At 39.4% G+C, this 17,234-nt stretch overlaps 3 protein-coding genes across 5 annotated transcripts; 1 reads left to right on the forward strand and 2 right to left on the reverse strand.

The window, feature by feature from the left end:
* Positions 1 to 293: 293 nt before the first annotated feature.
* LOC137937560 (uncharacterized) lies at positions 294 to 4,219 on the reverse strand. Of its 3 annotated transcripts, XM_068782631.1 has the most exons (9): positions 3,966 to 4,219; positions 3,612 to 3,659; positions 2,646 to 2,907; positions 1,853 to 1,924; positions 1,688 to 1,755; positions 1,388 to 1,538; positions 1,096 to 1,176; positions 920 to 1,009; positions 294 to 831 (listed from the first exon to the last, which is right to left on the reverse strand). In XM_068782631.1, exons 3-9 carry the CDS (start codon positions 2,895 to 2,897, stop codon positions 742 to 744), a joined length of 804 nt encoding a protein of 267 aa, XP_068638732.1. In that variant the 5' UTR covers positions 2,898 to 2,907; positions 3,612 to 3,659; positions 3,966 to 4,219; the 3' UTR covers positions 294 to 741. The 3 variants fall into 3 exon arrangements, with proteins under 3 accessions (XP_068638732.1, XP_068638731.1, XP_068638733.1); XM_068782630.1 differs by lacking the exon at positions 3,612 to 3,659; XM_068782632.1 differs by lacking the exon at positions 3,612 to 3,659 and having other exon boundaries at positions 739 to 831; positions 913 to 1,009.
* A 7,595-nt stretch (positions 4,220 to 11,814) lies between these two features.
* LOC137937770 (probable ribose-5-phosphate isomerase 2) lies at positions 11,815 to 12,884 on the reverse strand. Its single transcript, XM_068782938.1, has one exon. It carries the CDS (start codon positions 12,809 to 12,811, stop codon positions 11,972 to 11,974), a length of 840 nt encoding a protein of 279 aa, XP_068639039.1. The 5' UTR covers positions 12,812 to 12,884; the 3' UTR covers positions 11,815 to 11,971.
* Positions 12,885 to 13,895: 1,011 nt separating this feature from the next.
* On the forward strand, positions 13,896 to 16,163 carry LOC137936739 (protein PIN-LIKES 2-like). The gene is made up of 2 exons (XM_068781598.1): positions 13,896 to 14,072; positions 14,669 to 16,163. Exon 2 carries the CDS (start codon positions 14,701 to 14,703, stop codon positions 16,066 to 16,068), a length of 1,368 nt encoding a protein of 455 aa, XP_068637699.1. The 5' UTR covers positions 13,896 to 14,072; positions 14,669 to 14,700; the 3' UTR covers positions 16,069 to 16,163.
* Positions 16,164 to 17,234: the final 1,071 nt, after the last annotated feature.

Here is a 17,234-nt window from a genome sequence, read left to right on the forward strand (position 1 = left end):
ACCTAGGCCAAAGGCCCGTTTTCTCAAATGGGTCATTGGGGTCGGCCAAAACCCATACCAAACTCTCACATTAAAACATGTTCGGTGAGTGGGCAATTATGAGGTTGGATGAAGATCAATTTTAAGATTCAAATCAATATTCTTGTGGGATCCAAACTCTATGTAAGTGGGTATTCCCTAACTCTGTAAATCGATTACCTACTACAAAGACAGTCAAATGCCCCTTGAACACTGCATAACTAAGTGTTTCTTTGCTTTACTGTGTTGTCTACAAAGAAAATCAATTCCTGATTCACATCACGCAAAAACCAGCTGAGAGGAGAGATTATTCTTTATCAACACTTGGTTTTTTTTCTGGGCATCAATACAAATTATGGAGAATGTATACAATTGATTTGAGCTGAATGCATGCATCAATTACATCCCGTATGCTTTCATATTTGATATTTGCACAATTTTTTCTATTTTCTTTTTCATTTTCTCCCTTTACTTCTCTAATTCAAACTAAGCATCCCATCCTCTGTTTTTTGACAGTATGTACAGCAACTTATGTGAGCCAACAACGAAATCAGCGTAAGACACTCAGGCTTTGTGTCGTCTTCTTTTGAGCTTGACTTCAATGAAAGAGAACCACTCTTTGCCTTTCTGTGCTTTCCTCTGCTTCCATCGATGTAACTTTCATGCAAGAACTTCATATGAGTAGCTGTCTTTCCATCCAGACGTCCAATGAAACGCAAATGCTTAGTGAACATGTATGAGGTGGGGCTGTGGCTGCACTTGCAGTTGAGATTGTTCAAGCCCATCAGTTGCCAGTGAAAATTCACGGGCCTCCTACACATGACACCAATAAACATCAGGTCGCAGTAGCAGAGAAGATATAAGCTAAAACGAGTAGCAAATCAATAAACTTGCCATGTACCCGTTGGTTGCGTCTCCTCTGAATTGCAACAAAAGCGCGTCCCATGACATAAATGGGCAAAACAACTCCGGCAGTCCTCAACAGCAACAGCTATTAGACAATGTCCAGAGATCAGGATAAGACTCAAGTAAGATGATTTATGCCAACAATGAGATCTTCTGAATCTGAAGCCTTACTACAAATAACGTAAATGAAGCCTCGTCTGTTCCGGTGAGTATGATAGGAAGAATGTGGCGCACAACCAAAAGGAGCATGAACTGCATAAAAGAAACAAAACCACTTAAATGCTTGTAATTTTTACTTGGGAATGCATATTGTTCATTTGCAGAAAGATAGTGAAGCAGTATGCAGATTTATGTTTGCATTGGGCTGGTCAATTTCTTTGACTATTAAAACAATGGAATCAGATATCATCCTCTGAGCTGCCCAAGCACCCAAAGGATCTTGGATTTCAAAAGAAGCACTTACAATTGCAGCAACTGTACGACAGCACACCAAGCTCCTTGTATTGGTTGATGAATAATTGTCATAATCAGAGTCCAGGAAGTCACGATCTGTGGCAACCATGGCTATAAATTGAGAGTTATGGATGTCTCTCCGAGAAATTTCCCAATTGCCCCTAACAGAACAGCATCAAAATAGCTAAAGTAACAGCACAGCTAAAGGAAGAAAAGAGAAAACATACGAAAACAAAAATCTCCAAGTCCATTGGTGTTTTTAAGAGGTTCAACAGCAATCAAAGACAGAGGATGTAATCTGAGAAATTACCTAAAATTCATCGGAATGCCCCCATATTGAAACAACTGAGGAGGTGCGGTATATCCCGGCTTGAATTGCTGCCAATTAACATATAATAAGCGAGGTTTATCACATTGACAGTAACCGAATCACAAAAAGAGTATCTGGATTGACGATTGAGTAAAAAAGTGAGACCTGGTGACAGATCTCACACATGGTATCTCCCTTCTCGTTACACCATCGCTGGACACATTTCCTATGAGCATACTGTAAAGTAAATCAAAACTTGTAAGTGACAGTATTGAGGAACCTCACTCAAATTACAGGAATAGAAGTCGTCACAGTTAAAATATGTGAAGAACCCAAGCCAACAAGTTAAGAATGATGAAAATGTCAGCAACTAAATGTGCAAAGGAGACACCCATACTTCAGAAACTACAGCAACTGCTCCAAATGCAACATCAAGCACCAGCTTGACTGGGGGGAGTAGTGATTTAGTAGAGAAGGACTAGTAGCTTACTTACATATTAGAAACCACAGATTTTTTGGAGGTTTGATCACTAACTTCTTTTTATTTGGGATATCAGTAAGAAGATAACAGTCCATTAAAAAGGAAAAGTAATGAATCATGAGAAGATCACAAACACTCTTTCTCCACTACATTGCTGTTTGATTATGTTCTGCGGTCATAGATTTGTATTATTTTTAATGATCAATACTACAATAAAGTAAAGACTTGATAGTTTCATCAAATTATTCAATTAGCATTTCACTCGCGAGTTCAAGGTAAAATGATGTAACATCACACTTTCTCTCATTTTATTGTTCAGCATTGTATTTACATTTTAGCCATGTTGAGAGCAATGCAGAAGTGAAACATAGATAACTAAATCAAGCAGAAGCTCTATCCTAACAAAAAGATGCAACTATTCCCTATAAAAAGATATATGAAAAAAATACTGTCATTGAAATCAAAACACAGCTTTACCTTCAAGCTGCCACTACATGAGCACGGGGACTCCATGTTAGAATCTTCATCCTCATCCTGGCAAATCCGGCATTCCACCAATTGTTTTGGAGTTGATGGATCAGCATAAAATTTTCTATTCAAAGAAAATTCAGTCTCAACTACTACAGTTGAGGGAGAGGGTGTTTGAGACTGATTTCTTCTCTCAATCGCAGCTTCCAGAGTGGACTCAGTAATCAAATGGTCCATCAACAAAACTAAATGATCCTCCATCCCCTCCAAACTGTAAGAAATTTATCAGAAACAGCTAACAGCATAAAAAGTGCAATAAATGATGTCTTCCTTACCACGGTTCCTGATAATTAAAATCCATGTTTTTTATCATTTGAAAGGGACTAACTCCAATTAAAATGAGAATAAAACATAATATGCAGGCCAATACAGAGGATGGCATGTCCATGAGAACGAACAAGCGGAAACATTATCTACATATCCAGGAAGAGAAAGCAGGGCTACCATTAAAGGAAACGCGTCAAAAATAACATAGCCTGACTTTCCATCAGGAAAAATGAAATATAAATGAACAAGTCAACTAAAAAAAGAGAAGAACCAGCAAAATAAAAATCTTCCTCGGTCAAAATTGGGAAAAAAAAACTGGTTCCCATCCAAATTTCAGTCATGAAAACATAGAAAATACCAATATGGCGTCGAAGCAGAAAATAAAAACTAGAAGCTGCCGTAATTGATCAATTTCAATTTAAAATAATTCTCAAAACCCAAAAACTACATTATATACGTAGGTAAAAGAGGAAGGGGGAAAGAGCAAAGGGTAAGAAGAGATCTTTTTTATCTCCCAGCAATACAAAAAATCAAGTCGGCAGGCTAATAGCTACGAGAGAAGATACTCAAAAAAAAGGTGATAGAACGCGCAGAGAACGTACAGGTAAAATCAACATACAGGTTGTAGGAACAAGAGAAAATACTCACGTTGAAGATAAAACTGAAATGAACCAGAAATGAAGCAACTCCCTCAACCTGACCGAAAGATCCAACAAACAAAAACAAAACAAAAGAATCATTCAATCAGAAAACTAAATTTTGCTAAAACTACCTCGTATACAAAATTCAGAAAGAAAAAAAAAACGAAAAAAAGTTAATAAAATGAAGGCATTCTCCTCACCAAAAAGGACGGAATTAAAACAGAGATACCCAAAAAGGCAGAAAGAAAAAAGGAAAGCAGGGAAAGTTAGAAGCTTTAGAGGTTCAAAAGCAGCAACAACCCAGAAATGATAGAGAAGAAGAAAGGAAATAACATAAAAGAGGAGGGAAGAAAAGACTTACAAGAAGAGAATCTGATTTCTTCAAAGAATGAAAGCAAAAGGTTTCTTCAAAATCTCGGTATTGAATGGAAGCAAGAGATGGAGTGCGATTACTAGCAGACATGAACAAGGCAAGCCCGAAAAAAAAAACCTTGTAATCCCCTCGTGAATCTCCTCCTTAAAGCTTCCTCCCTCTCTCTCTCTCTCTCTCTCTCTCGCTCTACAAGTACAGAGAAAATGCCGCTATGGTGGACGAAAGCCAAGGGAAGTCAGGCTCAGATGCCACGCCAACGGCAAGCCCACGTTCGCCACGACCCATTTCTGCTGTCGCGGAGGCTGCTTTCGCCGTTATTTTCCTTTCAAAATCTCATCAATTTGAAGCCATCACTTCGTGAGAAATTAGATTGCGTGGCTTGAAACAACGCGGAGATGAACCGCAAGGATGAATGTGAGAATTTCCTCGTTTTAATATCGGGAGAAAATGAGAGGGTCTAAATTTCTCTTCAGCGTCAGTTGACAACTTCCCCGGGCTTTTGGAGCCGTGGGACCCGCATTAAGAAAAACCCACCGAACTAGTGGGTCCATCTTCGGTAGTCCGCACTACGTAGATATATCTATATATCACTACTACTTAATTAAAAACCATTACTATATCTAATATTTTTAATTCAAATTATATAAAAATCCGCAACTTTCAAAAGACAGACTCAATTATATTTCAATAAAACCCATTAAATAATAATAAACATATTTCTCTAACACCGTTTCTTAAAAGTAAAATAATCTAAAGCTCTAACCTATTTAGAAGCAGACATTTCTAGTAGTCTCCTCACTGGAAAAACGAAACGATGAACATCTCCCTTGGTTGGTTGGTTGGTTGGTTCGGTTGGCAAGCGCCCAAACCCACTTCAATTACTTTTTCCTCAATGTGAATGTTCCAAAGAAACCTTGTCTTTTTCTCTAATTTATTAACACCTAAGAGCAATTAATCAAGTATATAATTAATGGTTTTCTCACTTAGGGTGCGGTTGAACAACCTGGTTCACTTATCTGACTCAAAGCATAAACCAAGAGGCTTCTAGGTTGACTATTTATTGTATTTATTAGATTACTTTTAATTATATTATAAGGGAACAAAAATAATCAGAGGAATAGGTTAAGATTACGTAATGCATGATCTTAGAGGATGGTAATCCTCAGATTTCAAAACCTACCCCATGCAGAAACCTCCATTTTTTAAAACTAAATAAATCCAATATTATTAAACAAATTAGATTCAGAAAATTGAAGCGACTTTGCCACTTTTGGTAGTTTGTAGATCCCAACCGCTTTACTTTCCCTGGTGGCGTTTGCCAGACGATGCAGATGAGGCCCCACCAATTTCGAAATCAGTCGACGGAGATTCTTGTTTTCCGAGGCAAATCCTCCATCCGTTTGGTGGGTCCGATATGGGATCTCAATGGACCATAATGGTCAAAATCAAACACCTTTCTCATATGTCTATTTGTCACACGTGTTGCCATCTACTCCCGTTCCAACTCGTTCACACTCCAACCAAAAGTCAAGCCACTGTCGACCAGTCGGTTTGACGCGGGAGACGATCCAACGGCAACAAAACCATCAACTTCAAGTGGGCCCATGAGCTTAATGGACTTGGATAGGAATTTCGCAACGAGTGGCGGCGAGGAGAAAATTGAAACGCAGTTCTCGTATTTGAAACTGCAAACTTGTCCTATGCTTCACGTCAGAGCAGAGATTAAGCGTACAAGGAGCAAGCATATGATCTTATCAGCTTTCATCATCCTAAAGAGTGGAGTGAGGACTCAGCAGAAGTCTATTATTATTATGGCCTTCTTCTAGATGCGAGTCCGCCACCCGGCACCCCGACCGACACCTAAGCAGAAAAACGTATCTCTAAGCCAATAATAACCGAAAGCTAAGTCTTGGAGAAAACAGAAATGACAAATAAGCGGCACGGCTTCGACTTTCTTCATTGACGAGGCAGTCGCGTGAAGCGAGCTTGTACGATGCAAAAAGATGAGAACGCCACATCGTTTGCGTTTCACCACTACGACTACTTCAGTCTATCGAAGATTGCTCCATTAGTTTAGGTCTGCTGTGGCCTCCAATCACTTATATTGGACCTATAGGATCTTGATATGCAATGACGAGAAGAGTGTAATTGATTAAATAATTTAACTCCGCTGGGTTGAGATGCATAATTGATTCAGTTTCTACTGAAACAAGTACTTTTAACAGAAACCTTTATCACAAACACCTCCCCTTGGCAGGGGACGGTTCGCATAGCCTATCCATAAAAACCCCAAGAGAGATAAGCGTCAATCCTGAATTAACCAGCTTCAGGTAACGACTCAAAGGGGAGCAATAGAACGTGGTGATGGTACTGAATGTGTCTCGCACAAAGTAACAGTCCCGGAGACATTTAAGTACTAAAGGCCCGTAACTTACATCCACAGCCCCTGCCAACTGGTTGTATATATCTGGAGTCACTCGTCCTTTGGTGACACATACACCAGAAGACGAGACTTGACTTGTATAGTTTTGCCAAACCTGCCACAAGAGAAATCAGAATTGAGTCAATCAACAGAAAATTTCCGATGCATGTTGAAAATATCAAGGCTCTTTCAATGTTCTCTCTCAATAAAAGGAATCCAACTGACTACCAAGGGGAGTAGGAGCAAACAATAGCAAATGAAACACCCAGTCAAGGCAGATACTAATCATCAATGAGAGTTTCAAAATCGCGGCTGTGATGTGAAACGTACCATAGATGCATTGGCAAAAGACACTTCCCCTGGTTCTTGGCACTGCCGGTCAAGCAGCTGAGAATCAAAAGGACGGCATAGAGGAGGCATCACCAGCCCAGATTGATTGTAATAGAACACTGAGCCCTGAGGAGAATTGGGATTAGCAATGGAGTATATTGCTGTGTTGATGACATTTACAAGCTGAGGGATGACTTCTTTACTTTGATAGGGAGTCCGATTTGTGGTGGTACTCTCATCAACACATGGTAAAATGTTGCTCAAAGCTGTCTCTGCTTGAGGGTTTTGCACCCATTCAACCATGGCTAGACAAGTATCAGAAATAGTGCTGAAATACCAACAGACATCATGTTTAATTAGATACGGATAACCACATCATATTTTGCAAATTGAAGCTGACATCAGATCCCATAAAGAGGCTTTATATGCCTCTGCAATTGAAGCTGCAGTGTCAGAGAGATGAGTCCCCAGCCGCGAGATCTCCAACTACTTATGTTCCTTATAAGTTGAGACACTATCAATTAACGCCAGCAGATCACACACACACATAGGTTTCTTCATTTGTCTGTTTGATGCAACTTTTGTAAAGTTTGTTCATAGTTCTACACTGAGACACAACAGTAGAGTTGATTAGAACCAATTAAGTCAGCTTTTCTATATCCAGCTTCTAACACTTCAATACTACTGTTTCAGAATATTTTTGTTGGAAAACCCAGCCCCCAGTACAAATACAACAAAGAAAAAATACCTTCTGCATTTCGTTGGCTTCCTTTTCCATGCCTTCTACATATTCAGTTTTTCTATTAACATCTTCCAGCAATCTTTTAGCTTCTACAGCATACCTGGCCACGTTCTCCTGCATTCCCTTCTTCAACAAACTTGATTAAGCTTCAGCCTGATAGAAGTCATTCGCTTAACAGTTAACAATCACCAGATCCGAGTACTACATGATTTTGGAAACATGTATGTTTTCCAACATTTAAAATGTCACCAGATCCAACAACAAAAATGGATATTCTAGATGCCAAATGGTACTTTCCAGCCCCTTTTAAGACAAGATGCATGTAGAAATTACAGTAATTCAATAAAGATATACAAATCATTATGAATCTTATACATGAAAGCCATATGCGGATGGAGCAATGTGCCCTTGCAAAACAGTCCTTTTGGCACATACAAAGGAAGTCAAAAGGGGCATCATCTGACAAATAGTACCAAATCATCATTCGAGCTTGATTTTCAAAAACACAATTTTTAAACAAATTCCAAATGTAGACTGTCTTTCGTTCACATTCCAAAATTATGAAGATATTAGGAAGAGTTCTCTGACTATCATCCTCTATGGTAATATTTCACAACATTTATCACATATTTGTATGATGGACTTACATCTCTAAAGATCCTTCATAGAAAAGAAGCAGAAGATAAGGATTCTCGATCAGGAAAGACATAGCATACAACAAATCAAGGGTAAGTCTGTCTCTTAGTTCATTGTGTACAATTATCAACAGTCTGCAGCTGACATAGATAATCAGAATCTTTAAATTCATAACATGTAATTTCCAACTTGATATACATAAAACAAACAATTGGAGGATTTTTGGATCAATTTCTTTTCAAAGTGAACATGTCAACAAATGGTACATGACATACCTCAAATTACTAGAAAGACCATGGCGCACATTGTCACATTTCCACCTAATACTCAAAAATGGTGAAAAGAATATCCTCATATAGTAACCCACACAAAAAAATTAATGGTATGAATTAAATGATCAATGGATACATCATCTTTGCTTGTGAAGACTGTGTCATTTTTTTTATTTTTTATTTTGAATTTTACATTCCACACTCAAAACCCCTGATAAGATTCAAACCTAGGACCCCCAGCGAGAACCCCTCCCTCCATGTATCCATTGAGACAAAAGTCCTACCTACAAGATTAAACTCAATACGAGAAAAAAGAAATTGGATAGAATCAAAATTGTGTTGTTGTGATAAGATCTGATTTCCTTTTGTTGTTTGCTGGTGTTACTTTTTGGAGAAAACAATGCAAGACAAAAAGATTGGAAGTTTTGCATAAGATGACAAAACTGATGGTAACGGAATGATTCACACGAAGTAGGATAACAACTTTTTCTTTAATGGGAAGCTACCTTTCTAATGCTCTTGCACGCTAGAAAGGAAATTTTTGTGTGAGAATCAACGCCTTGTTCCTTAAGGATGCTTTTCTAACTAGGAAGACAATTACAGCTTTTGGAATGAGTGTCCCCCACTCTCCTTCCGGCACTCAGCCACACATAAGCACATATCCTCACTACACACTCTAAGAGAAATCCTACCTCATACGCTTACTCACATAATTAAACTCATTCCCAAGCCCCAGACTGGTCCACAATACACAAAACCAACCACATATAAAGCTAACAATAAAGTAAAGGTTCCTGACATTTTGCACAAAACCTGGCAGCTTAAAAAAAAAAGGAAGGCTATTTCTGATTGAACTAAGCTGGGAATCTTCTCCTTTAGGGGAGAGGAAATCTAACCAAACATATAAGAAAAGAGTAATAAGATGAATAATAGATAAGTGCAAGCTTTAGCTCAACATATATGCATATCTGCTCTGAAAACACGAAGAGTCATTAATATGAAAAAAGGTTACCAGAGACTCTTGAAGATATCATGTAGTTTTTTGTTGAAACCGGAGTCTGTCCATGGAATCAGAGCTAAAAAAATCCAGTAGAGTCATAAAGTTTGCCGTCCACAAATGCAAAATTTCAAGTTACTACCTTTCTTCGGCAAGTCAAGAGTTCTTGGTTCCTCTGAGAATGTAAAGAAAATGGCAAAGAAACGAGACAGATCAAAGTGCATCCAACTACAATCTGAATAGGAGAAAAATAAATGATGTAGTCGACAGAACAACTTTGAATCTGAAACAGTTTTGCTACGTACACATTGGTAAAACATCTCAGTAACGATAGTCTCGTCGCTGACAAACGAAAGAAACAAACAAAGATGTAAGCTTCTCTTCTCAACGGTGTTAGCTCCTTCCACATTATACCATTTGCTTTATTTGAGTCTTTACAACGAATGCGCATCATTTGCCTAATTTATTTGGCGGTTCCACATCTCGCACACATGGATATACTAGAAGGATATATACTTGTTATCCGATGGCGCAGTGCAGTGGAATGACACGATTCAAGGAGTTAAAGGGCAAAAAGATTTTTAAGTTTCAGCGAGTTGTAGACGGAGGAGAGGGAGGGGGGCGAGAGGAGAGTGAGAGAGGCATACCTGTAAGCCGGTGAAGGGAAGGAGGAACCTCCGGCCAGTAAACTTCATATTTTTCGAACTTTCCGCTGCTCTATTTCTCTCGCCCTTTCCGTTTTTCGACGAAATCAGTATGGTAGGGCGCGAGCTACGGGCATTACGTGGCGCCCATGCTCAAACGTGCTGCTAACTGTTAACTACCGCCACCTGTGAGATGGCAGCTCGCGTAGAAGTCCCTCCCTAGTCCCTAGTATTTGTATAAGGGATTTCTCTCTTTGAATTTGAGCAATTCTTGCAAATTGTCTTCAAAACGAAACCAAATTGATGGATTAAATTATGATAATTTAAAATAAATATCTTCTTTAATTTTAATCAAAACCCATAACTTAAAAAGCTAGATAACACGGATGGTTCTAACGACAATACTTATTTTAGGATTAATGGTTGATATATTTTTATGAAATTATGTATTTTATTTTGTAATTTAAGGATTCAGTTTCTCCTATAACTATTAGTTCAATTAATCAGACCTTGCACCATTCCAGTTTTGAGTCTATATTTTCGTAGCAAATTAATAAAAATTTGCATAAACTCACCTTTTACTCTGCCAACTCAATCAATAACCTTAGTATAATCGATATATGGAAACACAAACAATTTGTATAGTCTCAATGGGTTAAATTTGAATTTAACCAATTAAAAAATAAATATTTGATAACATTTAGACATAGGTTTTGACCCAAATCACCTATATTAGGAGACTTATTGAATAAAAATTATAATAATTTAGTATTATTAGTGGTAGCAATGACTATAAAAATCCAATATGGCATCCAGGACCTAATGTGATTTTATTATTTTATTTTATTAAAATCATTTGAATAAATTCAAATTTAAATCCGACAAAATTTGTTGGTATGTTTAAACATCTAAAAGAGTCTCAATCCAAATCCAACTGATTTTAATTAATAATAAAGTAAAAAATAATTAATTAATTAATTTTTTTGCATCTGTACTAAGAAAGGATAAGAAATTTGTTTTTAGTATTTATTTTTTACACTAAAAGCAAAAATAAAAGTTTTATAAATAACATAAAACAAGATAAAAGCGAGAGAGATGGTGATCGAGGAGTAATTTAATACTTGTCAAATTACTCCTCTTCGTTGTTTCCTGTTGCAGCGATAAACAACCCATTTTCCGGTCAACTTTAACCATCGTCAGAACTCAAAAGTGGGGTGATTTTTTATTTTTTTTCCATTCCCTAAAATGGACACAAAAGCTCACTTCTCATTCCTTTCAATTCAAACTCCTCTTTCAGCGTTCTTTAGCGTTTTAAGACTTCAACTTGGCTGATTTGCTACTTCTGTCTCGGGTCTCAGCTGTTATTTTGTAAAAAGATTGCAGATGCACGCCTCGGAGAAAATTTCAAGATTCTCGGCACATTCCCAATTCCAGTTTCTTTCTTCTGTCGTCGTCTCCTCCCTAGGTCCTAGAATCCATCGCCTTCTCTTAGCACGAGGAAAATATTTTTTAATTCGTCCATGTTTAGCATTAGCAGCGTCAGATCAGAAGCAGCCAATCCCTGTTCCCTGCCTCTGCTAGACTGCTACTCAGTCGAGTCGTCATCGTCGCACTCTTCTTGGTCTTACTTCACCGCTCTGCTCTTTACAATTGTCGTTCCCCGTTACAGACCAGACATTACACGTTACTAATATAATCAGAAGCAATCCAACAATGCAATCGATCACTACTCATCCTGCTTCTCTCTCTCGCAGGCCTTCGCCAATTGCCAAACAGAGCACACACTGTATTCTTTCCTCCCTTTCTATTTCTATTCTAATCGAAGTATTCCGGAGTACATTGGAGAAAAAACATAGATTGCTCTTCCAGTTCTAGTCAATGGAAAATCACAATGGAACTTCAAAAAATAAAAAAAATAAAAAAAAAAGTTTTAACTGTTAATTGACAACCGCTAAACCTCTGAAAACGGACGGAGTTCGGCTCTGGGGTTATTTTTCACACTGATGCCCACGCTGTCGGCGACGATTACAGTAGTCGCCATGTCAAGAAACATCCCATGCTCCACCACTCCGATTTGTCGCTTAATCGCATCGCTCGTCGCCTTCACGTCACCGATTCCTTTTTCGAAGTAGAGGTCGACGATGTAGTTCATGTTATCCGTCAAAAACGGCTCGCCGTTGCCACCAGTCCGAAGCTTGGCCACGCATCCAAAAGATTTGAACAGAGACTGAAGCCTCTCCAGCGTCACGTTCCACCCGAACTGCAAGACTTCCACCGGCATAGCGTGACCGCTTTCCCCCAAATTCTTGACCACCTTAGTCTTGTCCACAATCACTATAAACTTCCGGCACACCGACTCCACCCGCTTCTCACGGTAAAGCGAGCCGCCGCGACCTTTGATGAGGTTGCAGTGAGGATCGACCTCGTCGGCACCATCGATCGCAATATCCACGACCGGATGACGATCAAGATCAGAGAGAGGAATACCCAAGGAAAGCGCCTGCGCCTCCGTCGCCCTCGAAGTCGGGATTCCAACGATGTTCTCCAGCTTGCCTGTATTTATGAGCTCTGCGATGCGGACGACAGCGTGCTTGGCGGTGGAACCAGTCCCGAGGCCGACCACCATGCCGGACTTTAAAAAATCCACAGCTTCGTAGGCAGCGATTCGCTTGAGGTCGTCCTGTGTGAGCATCGGCTGCGGAATGGACAGCGGAAACAGAGAAAGCATGGGTTTCGGCTTCTGCCTAGACGTCTTCTCAGGGTAGAGACAGTGCGTAGATGGAATCGCCATTGCAAGGGTTTGAGCTTGTTTGAAGAGACCAAAGATACAAAGGAGTAGGAAACCAAAGAAGGTGTTTGCTGCGCTCGTTGGCACAGAATCAGGTGGGTGATGCCTGGTGCTCCTCGGCCTCGTCCTCGTCGGTTTATATAATAACACTAGAAGCTCCCACTGCCCGCGCTTTCCTAAATGGAAAGGGAAACGAGTTTGTGTCCGAAAAGGAGTTGCACACGTGGACCTGGCTTGCGTGTTTTAGTAGCTCGCAGAGTTGTCATGAGAGTGGAATTAGGAAACTGGAAAAGGCTCGTGTAAGTTGTAACAGGCACTCGGAATCGGAAAGCCATCGGGAGCACTGAGTTTTGGAGAAATCGGTTGAAAAGTAAGGTGAAACGGGCCCTTGCGGGTCACGCCGGGGGTGGGCCATAGACGTGTGTAGTGTTTGTTGACCTTGGGATATGAACGGAAATATTTATTGAGTTAAGTAGAGTTGTTGACTTGTTGTGACTTGGAAGGCATGGAGCACGAGGGAGTGACGTCGAGACAGAATAACGAATTCCGGCATCTTTCACCTGTGAATCTGTCACTTGCATGGATTCGTCAGCTTAAAAGAAATTAAATTTTTAAACCTCTCAGCCATCGACTCAAAGAAAGACACCTGTGTAACGTATTTTTCATTTTAGAAAAACCCCTTGGGCACTTACAAATTAATCAAATATCAAATTAACATCCTATTTACATTTCTACTGGCTTTTAAACAAATTTAGTATTTTATTAATTTAGATTCATCTTAAAACGAATTGCACATCATATTTTTTAATCCAATGAGAATTAATGTTGAAGGATAAACCTCTTCCTTCTTCAACATTGAAAAATCAAAAAAATTTCAAATTGGAAATTACGGTTTTGCTATTTGTCTCGCGGTACAATGCACGCGATGGTCAGAGTCAGGGGAAAGGCACAGCAATGCTGATGCGTCATTAAATAACTCAAATATAGCCCTAATGGTGGGACCCCACCGCTCGAGGACAAACCTTTGCCTCGCATTGCTATTTCATACCAAGTCCGTGTAGTTTTTAACTGAAATAGGATGCCGAGAAAGACCGTCCAAGTTGATGGGATTTGAACTCACGAGAGATCGTTTACTCGAGGGGGTGAAATCTCTGTGATTCCCGGATTTCCCAATCCTTTCACTACTCCTACCGTTCTCCTTCCATTAATCCTCACTACACATTACCTGCAGTCGTTTCTTTCAGGTGCTGAGGATTCTGAACCAGTAAGTTATTTTTCTTCTTCTTCTTCTGATTGATTCTCTCCTTCTGTATATCTATAATTTCGCCATAAATCTTTGATGCCCCGTGTTTTAAAAATTCGTCTGCCATCGGAAACTCTGCTAGTTTCTTCGTCGGGAAGGAAGTAGGGGTCTCGTTTTGTTTTAACTAGAACACAAAACGATATCCATGGATCCCCCTCTTTCAGATCATCTATCTTCCCCACTTCAGTTATAGTTTATGTGTGTTAACCTTGGGAAACTTTTTTCTTTTCTTTTTCTTTGTATGTTTTTCAAACATTAAGGACTTGATTTGAAAAGTTGTATGGAGTTTTAGTAGTTTCAAATACTAACGAATATGGATTCATTAATTTTAATAAAAAGTAATACGAATTCAGTGATAGCATAACTAGGGTTTTGAAAAATAGCTCGGTGTTCGGAATTCTGATCGTATGATGAAAGATTATGTGAATTCGGTGCAAGGCTTGTAGTAATGGATTATATCAGAAGATCTTCTTCGTTCCAAGAGCTGCATCTCAGATGATTGATAATGTCTTTTTTCTTCCTTTGGTTAGTGATGTCTTTTTTATTGGTTTTTCAAGGCAGAGGTCCGTGTTTCAGACGACTTGAGGAGATGTCTAACTCTTTTGCGTCCAGTTTGGGAATGAGGTCTGGGCGTGACAGTGAAACCATTTTAAGTGCTGTGGTACCATTACTGAAACTACTCTCCCTCACAGTTATAGGTCTTCTTCTTGGCCACCCCAAAACTCGCCTTGTCCCGAAAGCTACCTTCAAACTCTTAAGCAAGCTTGTATTTGCTCTTTTCCTACCATGCCTTATCTTCACTCACCTTGGAAAATCCATTAGCTTCCAGAATGCTGCCCACTGGTGGTTCATCCCCGTAAATGTGCTTCTCAGTACCATCATAGGTTGTGTGCTAGGATATCTGGTGGCACTTATATGTCGCCCACCTCCCCAGTTCTTTCGTTTCACTGTTATAATGACTGGGTTTGGCAATACAGGTAACCTCCCTATTGCAATATTGGGTTCCATTTGCCATAGCTCCCACCACCCTTTTGGACCCAGTTGTCACACAAAAGGTGTTGCCTATGTCTCTTTTGCTCAATGGGTTGCTGTCATTCTTGTATATACACTTGTTTATCACATGATGGAGCCACCAATGGAGTACTATGAGATTGTTTCAGAGGGAACTGAGATCGAAGAACTGCCAGTTGCTGATGCAAGTCAACCTCTCCTTGTTGAAGCTGAGTGGCCTGGGATGGAGGATAAAGTGACTGAGCATTCAAAGACTCCATTCATTGCCCGTGTATTCAATAGTATGCTTAGTGTTTCACAGTCTGCATTCCCTGATATTGACTTAACAGAGGAAGGAACAGCAGCAGCTTCAGGCACAAACAGTCCAAAATCTATTCGTTGTTTGGCAGAGCCAAAGATGGTTAGAAGAATGAGAATTGTTGCTGAACAAACTCCCCTCCGGCACATTCTTCAGCCCCCAACAGTTGCTTCTCTTTTAGCGATTATAGTTGGTTTTGTGCCCATTTTTAAAAGTTTTGTGTTTGGAAATGATGCGCCACTTGGTTTTTTCACCGACAGTTTGGAGATTTTGGCTGGTGCAGTTGTCCCTTCTGTGATGCTTATTCTTGGGGGGATGTTAGCAGAGGGGCCCAATGATTCAGGCCTTGGAATTCGAACCACTGTTGGCATTGTTGTAGCAAGACTTCTAGTACTCCCATTGCTGGGTCTTGGTGTGGTAGCATTGGCAGATAAATTGAACCTTTTGGTGCATGGGGATCAAATGTACCGTTTTGTGCTTTTACTGCAGTATACAACCCCCAGTGCCATCTTGTTGGGGGCCATTGCAAGCTTGAGGGGTTATGCAGTTAGTGAAGCATCGGCACTTCTGTTTTGGCAGCATGTGTTTGCAATATTCTCTCTCTCAGTATATAATGTCATCTACTTCAAATTGCTTTCCTATGTCTGAAAAATGGTATTAAAATCTCTATTTTGGAACTTGAAGAACTGTACAATCTTATGTAATTTGAATTTAATCCATAGCTGGTGTCTTGCTTTTTATAATCTATTTGGATGCATTGTTTTGAATAACAACTTCGATGAGGCATTTTGCTTCACTTAATGTTTCATACCTTTCAAACTCTGGTCACTTACTAAGCTTTTCAGGAGGGTATGAGGAAAGATACTACTTTTGATCTTTGAATGGGTCACCCTGAAAAGTATAAAAACCACTAAAGGACTAGATCAAAGTGAGTAAAGTACCATTTTTCTTCCATTAAGGAGTGTGTCCGGCTTTTACTTGCTGCTGCTCAGACTCAGATTTGCATAACCTTTGGTCATGTGTCTGAGCTCATTAAGTTGGTAAACAGTAATGAATACAGAAAGAGGGATAGCCTGCAGAACTAACTTTTTCTGTTCTATGTGCTGATCTTGTCTCTCTATCGACAGGTTCTTTTGGACATTATTGTACCAGGCATGTGAGCGTATATTATGTGCTCTAGAATAACCTTTTTCATGAACTTGGTTAGTATGTCTATGCTGTTCATTTCTATAGAATTCAGGCCTTATGGGCGAGCCAAAATAATTTTTTAAGCAATGAGTGGTATGACCTATGCAAACCTATGGGTTTCATGGTAGAGTAACCTTATTTGCTTCTCAATATTTTCTCCATTGGAGAAATGGTTTGGTGGTTTTTGGTAATGGGACCTATTTTGATTCTTTATACACAATGGGCAGGAAGTGTTCACTGGTCATTGTATTTTAATTTTATCAATTCCTTTCAGATTACATGTGTTTTCTCACCATTCTCATGAACTTCTTTTAGTCCATTCCAATTCCTTTACTTGTTGAACATAATTATATTCCCTCTAGTTAGCCGACCTCCATGATACTAGCTCATATCTACTAATAGTTGGACCAGATTGCTTGTTTTAGTAGATGCTCCATTTCTACCATTCTTCCAGTTTATGTTTAAGAGTTTCTGGTGAATGACAACGTACAGGTCTCTGTCATTTGCATGGTTTTTTGGAATCAGAAAGCTCTTTTGTTTATAAGTGCTTCTCTTGTAAGTGGTTGGATTCAGTATGTTCTATGATTCACATCTAATGCAATTCAATTGTCATCCAGGCCCAATAG

Source organism: Aristolochia californica, unplaced genomic scaffold (assembly GCF_029961685.1).
Source record: "Aristolochia californica isolate CCGP_79_NKW_82.1479 unplaced genomic scaffold, dmAriCali1.0.hap1 SCAF_7, whole genome shotgun sequence".
NCBI classification, from domain to species: Eukaryota; Viridiplantae; Streptophyta; class Magnoliopsida; order Piperales; family Aristolochiaceae; genus Aristolochia; species Aristolochia californica.